This window comes from Pinus tabuliformis, chromosome 5_2 (genome assembly GCF_031772625.1).
Source record: "Pinus tabuliformis cultivar Carrire ecotype Pingquan chromosome 5_2, CPIR1, whole genome shotgun sequence".
Taxonomy (NCBI): Eukaryota; Viridiplantae; Streptophyta; class Pinopsida; order Pinales; family Pinaceae; genus Pinus; species Pinus tabuliformis.
The window spans coordinates 934036514-934050992 of NC_142306.1; the positions used below are offsets into that span (position 1 = coordinate 934036514).

A 14479-nucleotide genomic window follows, 5' to 3' on the forward strand; every position below is an offset into this window, starting at 1 on the left:
TTACGCGAAGCTAACTAAGATCGGTTAATAAGATAAGTAGAACACTTAGCCTAGTTTGGGAGATATCGCAGTTTGCTGCCCTAGTAGTGCAAAAGTCCCTGAACCGCAGGTTAGGGTTGCGCGAAAACCAATTGTACCCTTTCGCAAAGGTACTAAAGGGTGGGACAGAGGGCTAAGCAACCTGCATGAAGACAAGTATAGCCGGAATAAACTGACATCACATCCATCTCAAGGGTGTGGAAACTTGGTTCCAACATCGCCCCATACTGCTTCGGGTGAGACTTCAGTCCGCGCTCCGTGGGCTGATGCCAAAAGGGACAGTAGTGTAGGGATTTGTTTGGCTAACTAACACTGAACCTGAGTCAGTCCCCCTCAAGCCAACAGATAGACTGTTGTAGATTTCTTCAACTTAGTGTCCATCTTCTCCCAAACTGTAGTCTAAAAGGCATTAAGAAATCTAGTATCCCTGTCTAAGATGATGTTCCTCTATACCCCAAAAGTGCATCCATGCCCATTCAAAAAGCATGTTTGATACTTCTTGTCAAGGAAAAATAATGCACATCTTATTGGCCCTATCAAATAAATATTTATGTTCATTCCAATTTGTTGGTAACCACACACGAAATCCATGGAAATGCTTTCCCAAGATTGGGTGGGTACAAGTAAAGGATGGTATAGACCTTGCCTTCTATTACTAGGCTTGCTAGTACAACAAAGTATGGACATTCTACTATATCATGATACATTTTTTTTGCATTATGAGTTTGTACACATACCTTTGTAAGTTAGCAACTGTCTTCCCAATGCCAAAATGCTCTACAACCTTTGAGGTGTGATCTTCTTTGATAAGTTGCATTCTTTCATCTTTATGAACACCAAGCTTGTCTAGCTTGTAGAGTAACTCATTCTGAAAATGATAATCATCCTTCTTGGCACCTTCTTCTATATGAATCTATCCCTGTAGTTGTTGAAATACCTCTTTGAACTCATCTTCTACAAATGCTTCCTAGTATGCATCATGGGTAAAAGGCTCCATGTGCATAAGAATTCCAAAAGTTGTAATTTGGATGTGGGTGGCCTTGAAAGCATGTCTACCAACTTATTAGTGTTTCCCTTCTTATACTTGATGAATAGATGAAATTACCACAAAAACCCCAATTATTTGTAAACTTGGTTTGTTGAAGTTTACTATGGCCTAGAAATACTATGGTGGCTAATGATTTGAGTGGATAATGGTTTTCTTTCCCGTCAAATAGTGCCTCCACTTATTAATAGATTGAGGTAGGGCATAGAGCTCCTTATCATAAGTAGGGTAGTTTAAGACTCTCACATGAAACATTTTATAATGATAGCATATCAGCTTACTTCCTTGCATCAATACTCCTCCGAATTGCATTTGTCTCCACTTTGAAAGGCTTTTGCAAATTTGGCGATGTGAGAAGTGATGCTAATCTTTCATTTCAGCTCGTTAAAAGCATTTTGTTGATTCTTTTTCCACTAGAAACTCTTATTTCTTGTTGTTATGGTGTGGAGTGGTGTAGCTACTACTAAAAATGATGCTATGAACTTCTGTAGGTACTGTGCTACCCCAACAAAGCTCCTAACTTCAATGAAATTAATAGGAACAAGCCATTCTATGATGGCCTCCATCTTTACATAATCTATCTTGATTTCCCCTCCACTAATTAAATACCCCAAATACACCAATGGCCACAGAGCAAACTTATAATTATAGTTGTTAACCAACAACTGGTGCAAAAAAAAATACCATTTTATCCAACAAAATAACTCTAAAAAATTTCAAACCCCAGTTTTTGTTGCTAAACTGACATCTACACTAACCTACCATTAAAATGGCTATACAAGTAGATTCCTTTATTTTTATACCAAATAATATCTAAATAAATGAAAAATTGTATTATGATTTAATTGAGATCAGTGTGCATTTATATTCACTGTATTTCGGTTACCATTTCCTATAAAATTTAAACGTCACAAAGTGGATGAAATATATCATACTGATGTTGGGATTATCTTAATTTGTTCTCATTTATTGAAATCTGGGTTTCGTCTCATTCTTTACTCGCAAAACAATAAAGTGGAGATTTTGCAGTGGTGTTCTACTGCCTTAGCCAGTACTCGAATTGCATCATTCTATTTACAAGCATTTCATTTATTTGGCAAAGATGGTATTAAACTGTTAGGAATCTGTTGTCTGGACTTTCTGAGCTGCATTGAATGGTTTTGGATATATTGAGGTTCTTAGTTCAAAAGAGGTTTTGGATTGGGCCACGTTTGATAAGTTCATAATTTGTGGCAGATTCACCTACCTGTGCTAATTGTCCATGTCTGATATTACTTGGAGTTGATTTTCAATATTTTTTCGCAAGTTCATATGGGGTTTCCAAATTTAATTATGGCTTTAGGTGTGAAATAATGAAGTTCTGGTATGAGCCGTTGATCTTTAATTAACCTTTCTTTCTTGGACATGGTTTCCTTTGTACTATATCAATTATGTAGGCTAAGCAATCAGAAAAGTTTGGAAGCTGCGGTGGACATTACAGTAGAATTCTTAAATGCAGCAGTGAAGCCAGTGTTGGTATGTGGGCCAAAGATGAGGGCTGCTAAGGCAAAAAGTGCATTCATGGAATTAGCAGATGCATCGGGTTATCCCGTGGCTGTATTGCCTTCTGCTAAGGGAGAGGTCCCAGAGACCCATCCTCATTTCATAGGGACTTACTGGGGTGCAATAAGTACTTCGTTTTGTGCTGAAATAATTGAGTCCGCAGACGCATATTTATTTGCAGGGCCTATTTTCGATGACCTTGGTTCAGTGGGATATTCATTACTTTTGAAAAAAGAGAAAGCTATAGATGTGGAGCCTAACAGGGTGACGGTCGGAAATGGGCCTAGTTTTGGGTGTGTGTTGATGAAAGATTTCTTAGAAGCCCTGGCAAAGAAGATGAAACACAACCCTACATCTTTCGAAAATTATCGGCGTATTTTTGTACCTGAAGGTGTTCCCTTGACAAGTGCACCAAATGAGCCCTTAAGGGTCAATGTGCTATTCAAACACATTCAGGCAAGGCATTAAAGAATCTAACCAGATTCTGAAGTTGAATCAATCAGACAATTGTCTTTTAGTTGGCGTTGTTCTTATAAAGCACATTTGCAGCAAGATTATTGTGGATATTCACTGGTATAAAATGGTTGGTTGCAGGGCATGCTAACTAATGAAACTACTGTAATCGCTGAAACTGGTGACTCTTGGTTCAATTGTCAGAAGCTCAAATTGCCAGAAAAGTGTGGGTAAGTAGTCTGCTTGTTGCCAAGAGGTGCAAACTTATTGGTTATTGAGTATTACATTTGCTCAGTGCTTTTTATAATATTATGGCACATCATTTCTGGCTGCAAGGTTTTGTCTATGAAACAAAAGTACCCTTTATCCTTTTGAGCAAATATGAATAACATAAGGAAATGTTAAGGTTCACTCTGTTTGGAATGGTAAGGGCAGGAATGTAAGTTTTCTCATGTCTATTAGTCTCTTAGCTTGTGCTTAGAAAATTTCGGAAGGACTAAATGTATAAGTATGCCTGATTTTTTATTTTCAAGTTTCTTGCTAATAAATGTTACTGTTAATCATAACAAAAGATCACTAACACCAAAAATCCAACTAATGCGAGACCTACTGTCATGGTGCTCTTTTTGCAGGTATAATTTTCTGTATATTTGCAAGCTGCTTGTTTCCTGTACTAAATGTGTGTTTGGCAGGTATGAGTCCCAAATGCAGTATGGATCAATCGGCTGGTCTGTGGCAGCAACACTGGGATATGCTCAAGCAATTCCAGAAAAGCGTGTAATTTCATGCATTGGTGATGGAAGCTTCCAGGTGCAGATGCAAGGATTTTTCTTTCAGATTCTGTAATATTGTTTTATTTAATAACAATTACTTAGTACTGATGTCTATAAGATTTGAAATATTGAATTCTATTGGAATTATATGTTTCCTCCAAAAATTAGTCTGAGTTTTTATCCCAAAATATATTCTTCCTTATTTGAACAGGTCACAGGCCAGGAAGTGTCTACCATGATTCGATATGGGCAGAACAGTATCATTTTTCTGATTAATAATGGAGGATACACTGTAGAGGCTCAAATTCATGATGGACCATACAATGTTATAAAGAATTGGAACTACACCGGTTTAATAGATGCCATTCATAACGGTGAAGGGAAATGCTGGACTGTCAAGGTATTTTTGATCTATATTCATATTCATAGCTTAGCCGACCCTTTTACAGGGGCTTCTTGTTTCTTTTGTGATATGAAATTATTTGTGAATAAGGTATTGTGTTAAGTATGGTTGCTTGTCCTTTTTGCCATAGGCTAAAGGCCACTTTTTAACTAGTTCTTTTTTCTTAAAACATAACATTCGGGAGTTTTTTTTTGTTTATTTTGGGGGATAATTCAGCAGTTCGTAAAATTGAATATTATCTTTTTTGAGGGGATATTTTTGGCTTCTTGTGATAAAGTTAAGTGGTTTCAAATCTTGGAGTAAGCTCCCCCACTTCTCTGCTCTTGCTAAGTGGTTACAGGCTGTTTGATATATTCACGGTCTTATAGTTGCTCCTTGTGATAATGTTCAAGGAGTAGGCTCCCCCACCTCCCTGGAGTCTTCATTCTTGCTAAGTCATAAATTCCTGGTATATCTGGCTTACACACTGTTGGATATACTTTTCGTGTTTTAATTGCAACAGCTAAATGGATATACCCTTGGTGTTATAATTGCAACAACTAAATAGATATACTCTTGGTAATATATACTTTTTGTGTAATAATCATAACAACTAAACTTAATCTTTACGCCTCTCCCAAATTACTCCAACCAGCACAAGAAAAACAGTAAAAGAAAAACTTATCTTCAGTAGACTAGGACTAGACTCAAAGAGACGTCCCTTTTAATTGTTCAGAACTTATCCTTCTTGAGAAATCTGTCATGCTCTTGACGTTACAAACAGATCTGTCAGCGGCAGGGCGACAGTAGTTCTTGCTTGAACCTTTTTAGTTGTTACTTTCACTAGCTGTTTCTGTGCTTCTCAGCCCATTGAGGGACTAGTAAAACAAGAAAATAACTTGCGCTGAATTAGTCCATGGTGCTGAAATTTTCTCAAACAAATTAGAATGATCTTAATCTGCTGGTTTCTTTTGTTGATTCTTGTCAGGGTGTTTTCTGTTCTCGTCATTCCGACATGGTTTTATATCATGCCAATGCTTCGGAAAATGTGGAATTCTTTTCCAGGATGACCCTATTAGTCTGTTTTAGTTGAAACATCTCAAACAGGATCTCTCAATGCTGGTTTCTTTTGTCGATTCTTTCGATGGGAGTTTTATGTTCTTGTCAGCTCTCCCTGGTTTAGTATCATGCCAACACCCTAGAAAATGCAGATGTCCCAATTATTCTTTGCTGAAATTTCTCCAGCAGGATCTTACGCTCCAGGATTTTTTTTCTTCTTATTATGGAAATATTTTGTTCTTCTCAACTCTGCATGGTTTTGTATCATGCTATCAATACTTCAGAAAATGTGGACCTTTTTCCAGGGTGCCAGTGGCCATTTACCTGTACAAAGTATTTGTTTTATTATTTAAAAGCACCGCTTCTTTCTGTGCAGGTTAAAACGGAAGAAGAGGTTGTAGAGGCTATTAAAGATGCCCTGGGACCCAAAAAGGATTGCTTATGCTTCATTGAAGTTATTGTACACAAGGATGACACGAGCAAAGAGTTGCTTGGGTTGGGGTCCAGAATCGCAGCAGCAAACAGCAGGCAACTGAAAACACCAAATCCTCAGTAGGGAGGCTTTGAAAAGACTAGCAATTGGAAGCAATTTCTGCAACTCATTATTGGGATGTCAATGTTTTTCGGATTATATGTTCTGATCACCCTATATATCTGAGTTTGATTTTCCTTAGATCTGAGGTCGAGGTGTGGCCCTTCACTAGGCATACAGCGGCTACTCCTTGTGCTTGGGTAGCATGTTAGTGTCGAGCTTTGCTAGAGAAGTCTCAGGTTTTTTTAGCATCCTGAATAAAAGAACAATAACAAGTATTCTTGGTTATGGTTTTTAGATGATAAAAATAATAAGAATAAGTTAAAATTATAATTTAGTTTTTTTTTATATGATTTTTTATTTTTTAAGATTTTTAATGTTTATTACTGGCCATTTAGTTTATAGTGTTGCATTAATTAGTAGTAAATGAATTGTTTATGGAGTGAATAATCTCATGGGCATAGATAGAGTTTACAAGATATTTTGGCACCAAAATTTTTGTGAATATGTATGTTGATATTGTGTGAAGTCTTTTAGGTTAATGTGATAGACACACTTTTTTCACTTTAATACAAACGTTATTAATAATTTTGGTGTAATGTTTTGTTTGTTATTTTTGGCTTATGTGCATTAGATCTAATTGAGCCTAAAGGTTCATTCTATAGCCCTATGAGAGGATGTGTGAGTTTGTTCTTGCTCAATATGGAGTTTACACATGTCCCTTTTAAAATAAAAATAAAATACGTTCTAAATAGAAAAATAATATCGGTTATAATGACCATGTTATGATGGTTGAAGAAAATAAAGGGAGGTGTGCACATGCACGAGAGCGAAAACCCTAGCCCTCATGGTGAACCCTAACTGAACCGCAAGCGGTGCTTCTCCCATGGCGGCCCGAGACTGGCCGCCTGACAGCTAACAGGCTGTTTTTTCACTGTTGTCCTCTAGGGATCGAACCGACACCATCATCCCTCCTTCCGCGGTTTCTGCAAGTTCTGTTATGGTGTGCCATCCGTTCCTCTCTACAGAAACACCCTCTGTTTGCTGGCGGTTCCGAGACCATGGAAGGGGCAGACAAAACAAAGGACCCTCCGCATCATGAGGTCAACCGAAGCTCTTTTCGTGCCGTGTCAATTCCGGGACAATCTGTTGTTTCTAGACGCCCTTTGTCATCCTCCTTCCTTGTGCTCGGTAGATCATCTTCCTCGGTCCCCCATTCCCCTCCTGCTCACCTTGACAATGCCCAGGGGCTGGACTGCCCACCCCTCTCCCCGGATACACTGAACCTACTGGGTTCCTGCCTACAAGCATCGCCTACTTTGATGCACCCCCTCCACAGCTCCCTCACGTCTCTGCCCCGCCTGGATTTGCAACTGCCCCTGGTCCAACACTTGAGCCTTTCCCTCCTAACCCTCATCTCTCTGTTGACCCATTGAACCCTTCTAAGACAAACCCTAACCCTAGCACCCCCATCCGTTCCAGTTGTTTTAGCTCCCCTATCCCTACCCCCAAATCCACCCCCTCCACCCCGCAGACTGTTAACCAAGGCATCCGAGGTCTGCTAAAAGACTACCCGATGGCCAGACGCTCCGACAAGCAGAAAAAGGGACGCTTTCTCAGGGCGGGAGACAAGGATATCAAGCTAGCTCTGGGCGAGGATCTCACAATGGGTGAAGTAGATAACACTGCAAAGAGGGTTTTGGTTGGGCGTGTTCGAGGTCGGTTTTACTTTGTAGAAAAGCTTCGCCTTTGGACGAAGGAAATATGGGGCTCCCTCCTCAAAGAATTACCCTTCGTTTTCGCCCGGAGGAATACACAGACTGGATTCTCTCGAGGTTCTGGCACATTGAAATGGTGCCAGTCCTGCTGAAGCATTGGGACCCTTTGTTCGATCCAGAGCGTGAACAGTTGGGGGCAGGCCCTATTTGGGTTCGACTTCCGGGACTCCCTCTGCAATACTAGACCCCCACCATCTTTAAGTGTATTGGAGACACATTGGGGACCTACCTAGACCACGACCAGACCTTCGAATCGACTGGGATTATGACCATGGCCCGCATACTGGTTCATTTGGACACTCGGGTCGGGCTGGAGGAGAAGATAACCTTACTCTGGTGTCATTTTGCCCACAGACAAAACCTAGACTATGAAGGTGTGCCCTTCCGGTGCAGACGATGCCACAAAGTTGGCCACCTTTACAAAGATTGCCCCCTCCTCATGAATTCGCCTACAGCAGCTAAGGGACCAATGCACAGGCAATCCGAAGAGCCAATGGTGGATGTGCTACCCCCAGATCCAGAAGGTACAAAGGAAGAAGCTGAGAATAACTCCAGTGCATCCCAGAAGCGGCCTCTGTCTCCTCCGAAGATCAGATCTTTCGCCGCACCTTCTTTGGGTATTGTCTCTACTCCCAGTTCCTCTGTCTTGCATTTCAATCAATTATCTGTCTCTGTGGTTTCGTCTGCTCCCCCCATTTATGATTATACAACCCCTATTTCCTGCACTATTGCTCCCCCTCAGCCTATTTTCACTACCACTCCCCCGTCGACTACTGGACTGGACGTACTCCCTTTGCCATATGAATTCATCTCCCTGGGCCCTCATGCCTATAATCTCTGCCCCCGTAGGCAAGCCACTCCAGATGCGATGGGACTGGGCATAACTCTTGGAACCATTGACCATAAGCCCTCTCAAGGCGCCCCTCCAAATTAGCCAAAGCAATTAAAATAGCAGGGGATGACGTTGCCCAGGGACGTAAAAATACCATCAACTGGGAGCTTAGAGCAACAGACACCCCGACCAAGGTTTCCAAATGAAATGGCTCTCCTTTAACTGTCGAGGTCTGGCTAGCCCACAAAAAAAACTAGCCCTCAAAAGACTTATGAGTTGTGAACCTTGTGACATCATTTTCCTTCAAGAGACCTTGGGACCCTTTGAACAAATTGTAAATATTCTTCTGGACATCATGCCCGGTTGGTACTTTCAAGCTATGGATGCAGTTGGCTGGTCTGGGGGTCTCGCCCTCGAAATCAATCCTCGGACCATCAAGGTGATTGCCTCTTGGGTGGACTAGGTTTCCTGGGCATGGACCTTATAGCAGTGGCCATGAGCAAACAGATCCATATAATAAATATTTATGCCCCCTACCAAAATAGGATACACTTCTGGAATCATCTCTTGGATAACTCGATGATCACTTCCTCAACCATTTTGGGGGGTGACCTTAATTTCACCATTGGTTATGAAGAGTCTTGGGGTCATCACTCACAATTGGACTCCCTCTCGGACCAGCTGAGCTCACTGCTAGAACAACATGGACTCATAGATGTTCCCATGAATAAGAAGAAGCCTACTTGGCACAACAGAAGGACAGGGGAAGCTGCCCTAGGGAGAAGATTGGACCGGTTCCTTATCCATGAAGACCTACTGCCAATTTTTTCCATCTTCAGACAATGGGTGGGCTCTGGAGGAATATCAGACCACTTGCCTATTTATTTGGAGCTAGCAGGATCCTCTGTCAAGCCTAGAGCCCCCTATAAGTTCAACTCGACCTGGCTCAAAGACCCTGACTACCTAAAGATGGTCACTGACTACTGGAGGTCTCATCCCCTCACTTCTGGTGGGTGGAAGGCTGTGGGTTTTTGCAATAATCTGCACCATCTCAAAAGACTCTCGATTGATTGGGCCAAATAGAAGAAAGCCAGGGAGGACCTGGCTTTATCTGACCTTGAATCCCGGATTGCAAATCTCACAGATGAGCAAGGCAATGGTTACATCTCTATTGACACCAAAGCCTGTTTGGTTGAGCTGGAAGCCCAACGATCTAAGATACTATTGGCCTAGGAGGAAACTTGGCGACTTAGAAGCAGGGCCATTTGGATTCAAGCGGGGGATGGCAACACTAAATTCTTCCACAAATTCGCTAATGGAAGGAGGGCCAACAACATGATCTGGCAGCTTCCCACTGACCATGGCTCGCCAGCTAACACTCATGCTTCGTTGTCCCAACTTGGTGTCTCACATTTTAAACATTTGTTCAAAGCTCCACCAGGTGTTACACTGCCAGATATCATTCAGACTGTGGGGTTATTTCCTAGGTTTGTGGAGCCAGACCTTTTAGTGGATCTCATAAAGCCTGTCTCTCTAGGGGAACTGGAGAGCACCTTGAAATGGTTTAAAAGAGATAGAAGCCCTGGACCGGACGGTTGGCCTGTGGAGTTCTACCTGACTTTCTTTGATATCCTTGGTCCTGACCTTCTTGCGGTTGTGGAAGAAAGCCGGACTAGTGGTAGACTACATGACCCTATCAACTCTACCTTCATTGCCCTCATTCCCAAATTGGACTCACCCCTTTCTTTCAATGACTTTCGCCCTATATCCCTTTGTAACTGCCTTTACAAAATCATTGCCAAGATTATAGCCAACCGAATCAAGCCCATCCTCTCGAAGCATATCTCCTCAGAACAGTTTGCTTTCCTACAAAATCGGCAGATTCATGAGGCTATTGGCTTGGCTCAAGAGGCCATCCACTCCATCAAGTTGAAAAACCTTAAAGGAATGATGCTTAAAATCGACCTCTCTAAGGCTTTTGATAGGGTCAGTTGGCTATATCTCAGAATGTTACTCACCCACCTGGGTTTTCCACCTGTTTTCATTAGATGGATTATGTGTTGTATCACATCGGTTTCTTTTGCTATATTGATCAATGGGTCGGCATCCCATTCCTTCCGAGCCGAGAGGGGCCTCAGACAAGGTTTCCCCCTTTCCCCCCTACTCTTTCTCTTGGTTATGGAGGGCCTAAGCAGAAAGATTCATGCAGAGAAGGCAGTTGGGAATCTAAAAGGTCTTAAGATTACTGATCAATGCTCACTCACTCATCTTCTCTTCGTGGATGATATCCTCATCTTCTTGGATGGCAGCATTCATGACTTAATTACCCTCTCTGGATCCCTGAGACTCTTTAGCTTGGCCACAGGGATGGAAATTAATCAGGCTAAATCCACCATATCCCTATCCAGATGTACCATACAGGAAACCAATCTGGCTATCCAAAGCTTCCCATTTCAAATACAGGCCCTCCAAGATGGCATGAAGTACCTGGGCTTCAAGATCAAACCAGATGGATACAAAATAGCTGACTAGACCTAGTTAATCGCTAGGATTGAAAGAAGAATAAATTTATGGAGTCACAGATTACTGTCCAGAGCAGGAAGATTGGTCCTTATCAAATCTGTTCTTGAGGCCACACCTGTTTATTGGATGTCCCTAGCATGGATCCCTCAAGGAATAATTCAAAGGATACAGAGAATTTGCTGCAATTTCTTATGGAAAGGAAACAAAGAGGGGAAACCATATGCTTGGGTCAAATGGAGTAGTATAGCCATCCCCAAAAAATGGGGAGGGTGGGGGCTAAAAAATTTAGCTACTTTTGCCCAGGCCCTCGCTGCAAAATTGGGGTGGCTACTCCTCAAACAAAGGAGTCTATGGACTGAAGTGATTACTTACAAATACATCTGGCCTATCCCACTATTAGACTGGATCAGATTACCCTCCTGGAATAGAAAGAACATCTCAGTGATCTGGAGGGTTGTGTTAAATACTCTCCATACTATCAGAAAGGGTCTAACTTGGCGGATTGGCAACGGAGAGGAAGCCCGGATTGGTTTAGACCCATGGATCGGCTGTGGGAACACTCACCTCCTCCCACAACCTCTGATAGAATTTTTGAATCAAAAAGACATTTTCTCAATTGCTCATATTGGTGATCCTCAAAACACTAATGTTTTTCAACAAGCCTGGCTATCTGGGATCACCTTAGATATCCCGGATAGATGGCTTTGGGGTGGGATAGATACATAAGAGCCCTAACAGAATCACATGTTAGACTGAGGGAAGAGCCAGATGAACTGCTATGGGGACTAGCATAGAATGGAAAATACTCCCCTAAGGAGGGGTACTTAGTAATTCACTCCAGATACAAACCTGAAGTATGCCAAATCTGGTGGAGGAATATCTGGAAACTTTGGGGACCTCCTTGATCTCGCCTACTAATGTGGAACATAATTGAGGATAAAGTCCCGACTGGTACCAATCTTAGGAAATGGGCTTTCCCAGGACCTACTTGGTGTGTCCTCTGTAAACAAGAGGAGGAATCAACCAACCACCTCTTCCTTGCCTGCCTGGAAACACAGATAGTCTGGGCACAAGTCCTTCAACTCCTTAAGATAGCATATTTATGGGTAGGAGAGGATGTGAAATCGGCCTGGAATAATTGGTGGAACAATACAACTAGCCAGAAAGTGAGGAACCTACCTCTCATTGTCTCTTGGTACATCTGGATCAGTAGGAACAACAATATATTTCAAGGCAAGCAAATGAATAGGGCACTGATTATCCCAAAAATATGTTCAAGCTTCCTTGAGATCCCGGAGGATATGCAAAATACCAGGACAAGACACATCATCCCTGAAGTAATTGATAAAGACACACCCTGGGCTTTTTTCGATGGAGCTGCACAAGACTTGGGGTGTGGAGGGGGGATCATCTTACATTTATTTGCAGCTCATTATTTCCATATCAGTCTGGGTTTGGGAAATGGTACAAACAACTTCGCGGAGCTCATGACACTCCATCACCTGCTATATTTTGCAAAATCCAAAAATTGTGGCCACTTACAGATCTTTGGTGACTCTAAGATAGTCATAAACTGGTTCAACTGCATAACTACATGCCATGCTATCTCACTCAAAACAATCCTGGATGATGCATTATTTTTAAAAGCTCAATTTGATTTTGTTTCTTGCTCGCATATATACAGGGAACACAATGCAGCCATAGACAAGCTATCGAAAGAGGCAACGAATCAACCTCGAGGTGAATGGTTGATCAGAGAACACATACAAGCACATGTCTATCAGTATTACCACAGGCCATATATAGATCAAATTTTGCAAAGGGAAGATGAGCCCTAGTTACTGCAATTTTGTTAATATGACCAACACTATTTTGTCAAATAATTATACAGATACATGGTTTGTAAATATTATTTATGAACTACTAGCAACACACCTGAAAAGGTGCACTTTTTTTTTGTAAATTTTCAACAGGTTTTTACTACTTTCCTATGCTGACCATGGTCAACTCACTGCATATGCCATGGGCATTTACAATATGTAATTTTCTGATATAATTGAAATTACAATTTTTCTTTTCCGGGAAAAAAAATATCGGTTATAATAAAAAAAAATGAATATGCTATGCATGTAAAGTAATTAGAAGCAAAAAAAATGTGTGAGTAAGATGTTTAAACGTTATATTTTTCAAAAATATTTCAACATGGGATTTAAATAAACTATTTGAAAATCTATGTTAACTAATTTATCTCATATCAATTTTATATATATTTATATAGAGAAATAATTGTTAAAAGAAAATATTTTAATTTTGCATATAATAAAATATTCAATGTGTGTTATCAATAAAATATAAATGGGAATTAATATTGGCATATACTTAAAAATATATTAATAATGAAAAACCCTTTTAATTTGCACATTATGTAAAATATTTAATGTCAACTATGTATATATTATATATTGTTTAAAAAAATTAGGTATATATCATGAAAAAATAAGTTTTATGATTAAAATGTTTAAAGTGGTCTCAATATTTTATAGTTTAATTCTCTATATACTTTATATATAGAGAACTAAACTTTGAGTGGGCCTAATGGTTAAGAGCATGTGTTTCCTCTTAAGAGGTCACAAGTTCAAAAACCAAAGGGGGGTAGAGTATGTATGCCTTCATAGACTTAGCAGTCAAATTGTTGCACGGAGCCCTTGTCCCACAAACAAGGGGGTCACATATACCAATTTGGTGTGACCTTAAAAATAGATATTATTATTATTATAACATTTAAAAATACAATATAAATAATGAAAAAATATACATTGTATTTTGCACTCTAAAAATTTTTGCATATGATTTAACTCATGTTAGATTAAATAGATCTATAATTATTGATATCTACAATACTACTATTTTAAAATAACAAATTCTATATTAAAATTTTATTATACATTTACATTCTCGGTATTATTTATTTGTTTCTAACGATCCCATATACATAACAATGATAATGAAAAGATTTGGCCTGTATGTTTCTATGTATTAACATTAACATTGTTGAGGACTTTGGCCATCTCATATGCATAACAATGGTAATGCAAAGCTTTGGCATGTATGTTTCTATGTATTAACATTAACATTGTTAAGGACTTTGGTGTCATGGTTTGTAAAGTGTTTTTGAATTGTACTTTTGATTTCTACACTTTTTTTTTTGTGTAGATGTTGAGATTTAGTTTTATATTAATGTTTATTTATTTATTCTTATCCATTATATTTTAATAACTTATAAAGGTTATTATTTTATCTCTTTTGGTGAATTATTTCATTTATTTTATTGAAACATTAGAAGAAATGGTGAAATTTAAGATATATCTATTCTAACAAATGTTTTAGTGGAAACTTCTTGTTTTGTTGGTTAATTCAGTTTTTTGATAAAACTTTGAAGATGGTTTAACGATTTACTTTGATATTTTTGTAGCAATGTTGTGTGAAATATCATATGCATGGATGAAGTTTTTAATTTTTTT

At 39.7% G+C, this 14479-nt stretch overlaps 1 protein-coding gene across 1 annotated transcript in view; it reads left to right on the top strand.

The window, feature by feature from the left end:
• LOC149162326 (pyruvate decarboxylase 2-like) overlaps positions 1–6076 on the top strand; it is a 38614-nt gene extending 32538 nt beyond the window's left edge. Inside the window, exons 3-7 of the mRNA XM_089435666.1 lie at positions 2521–3082; positions 3221–3309; positions 3772–3889; positions 4064–4252; positions 5670–6076. Coding sequence (XP_089291792.1) covers positions 2521–3082; positions 3221–3309; positions 3772–3889; positions 4064–4252; positions 5670–5849 — 1138 coding nt within the window. The 3' untranslated portion in view covers positions 5850–6076. The remainder of the gene's footprint in view (positions 1–2520; positions 3083–3220; positions 3310–3771; positions 3890–4063; positions 4253–5669) is intronic.
• Positions 6077–14479: the final 8403 nt, after the last annotated feature.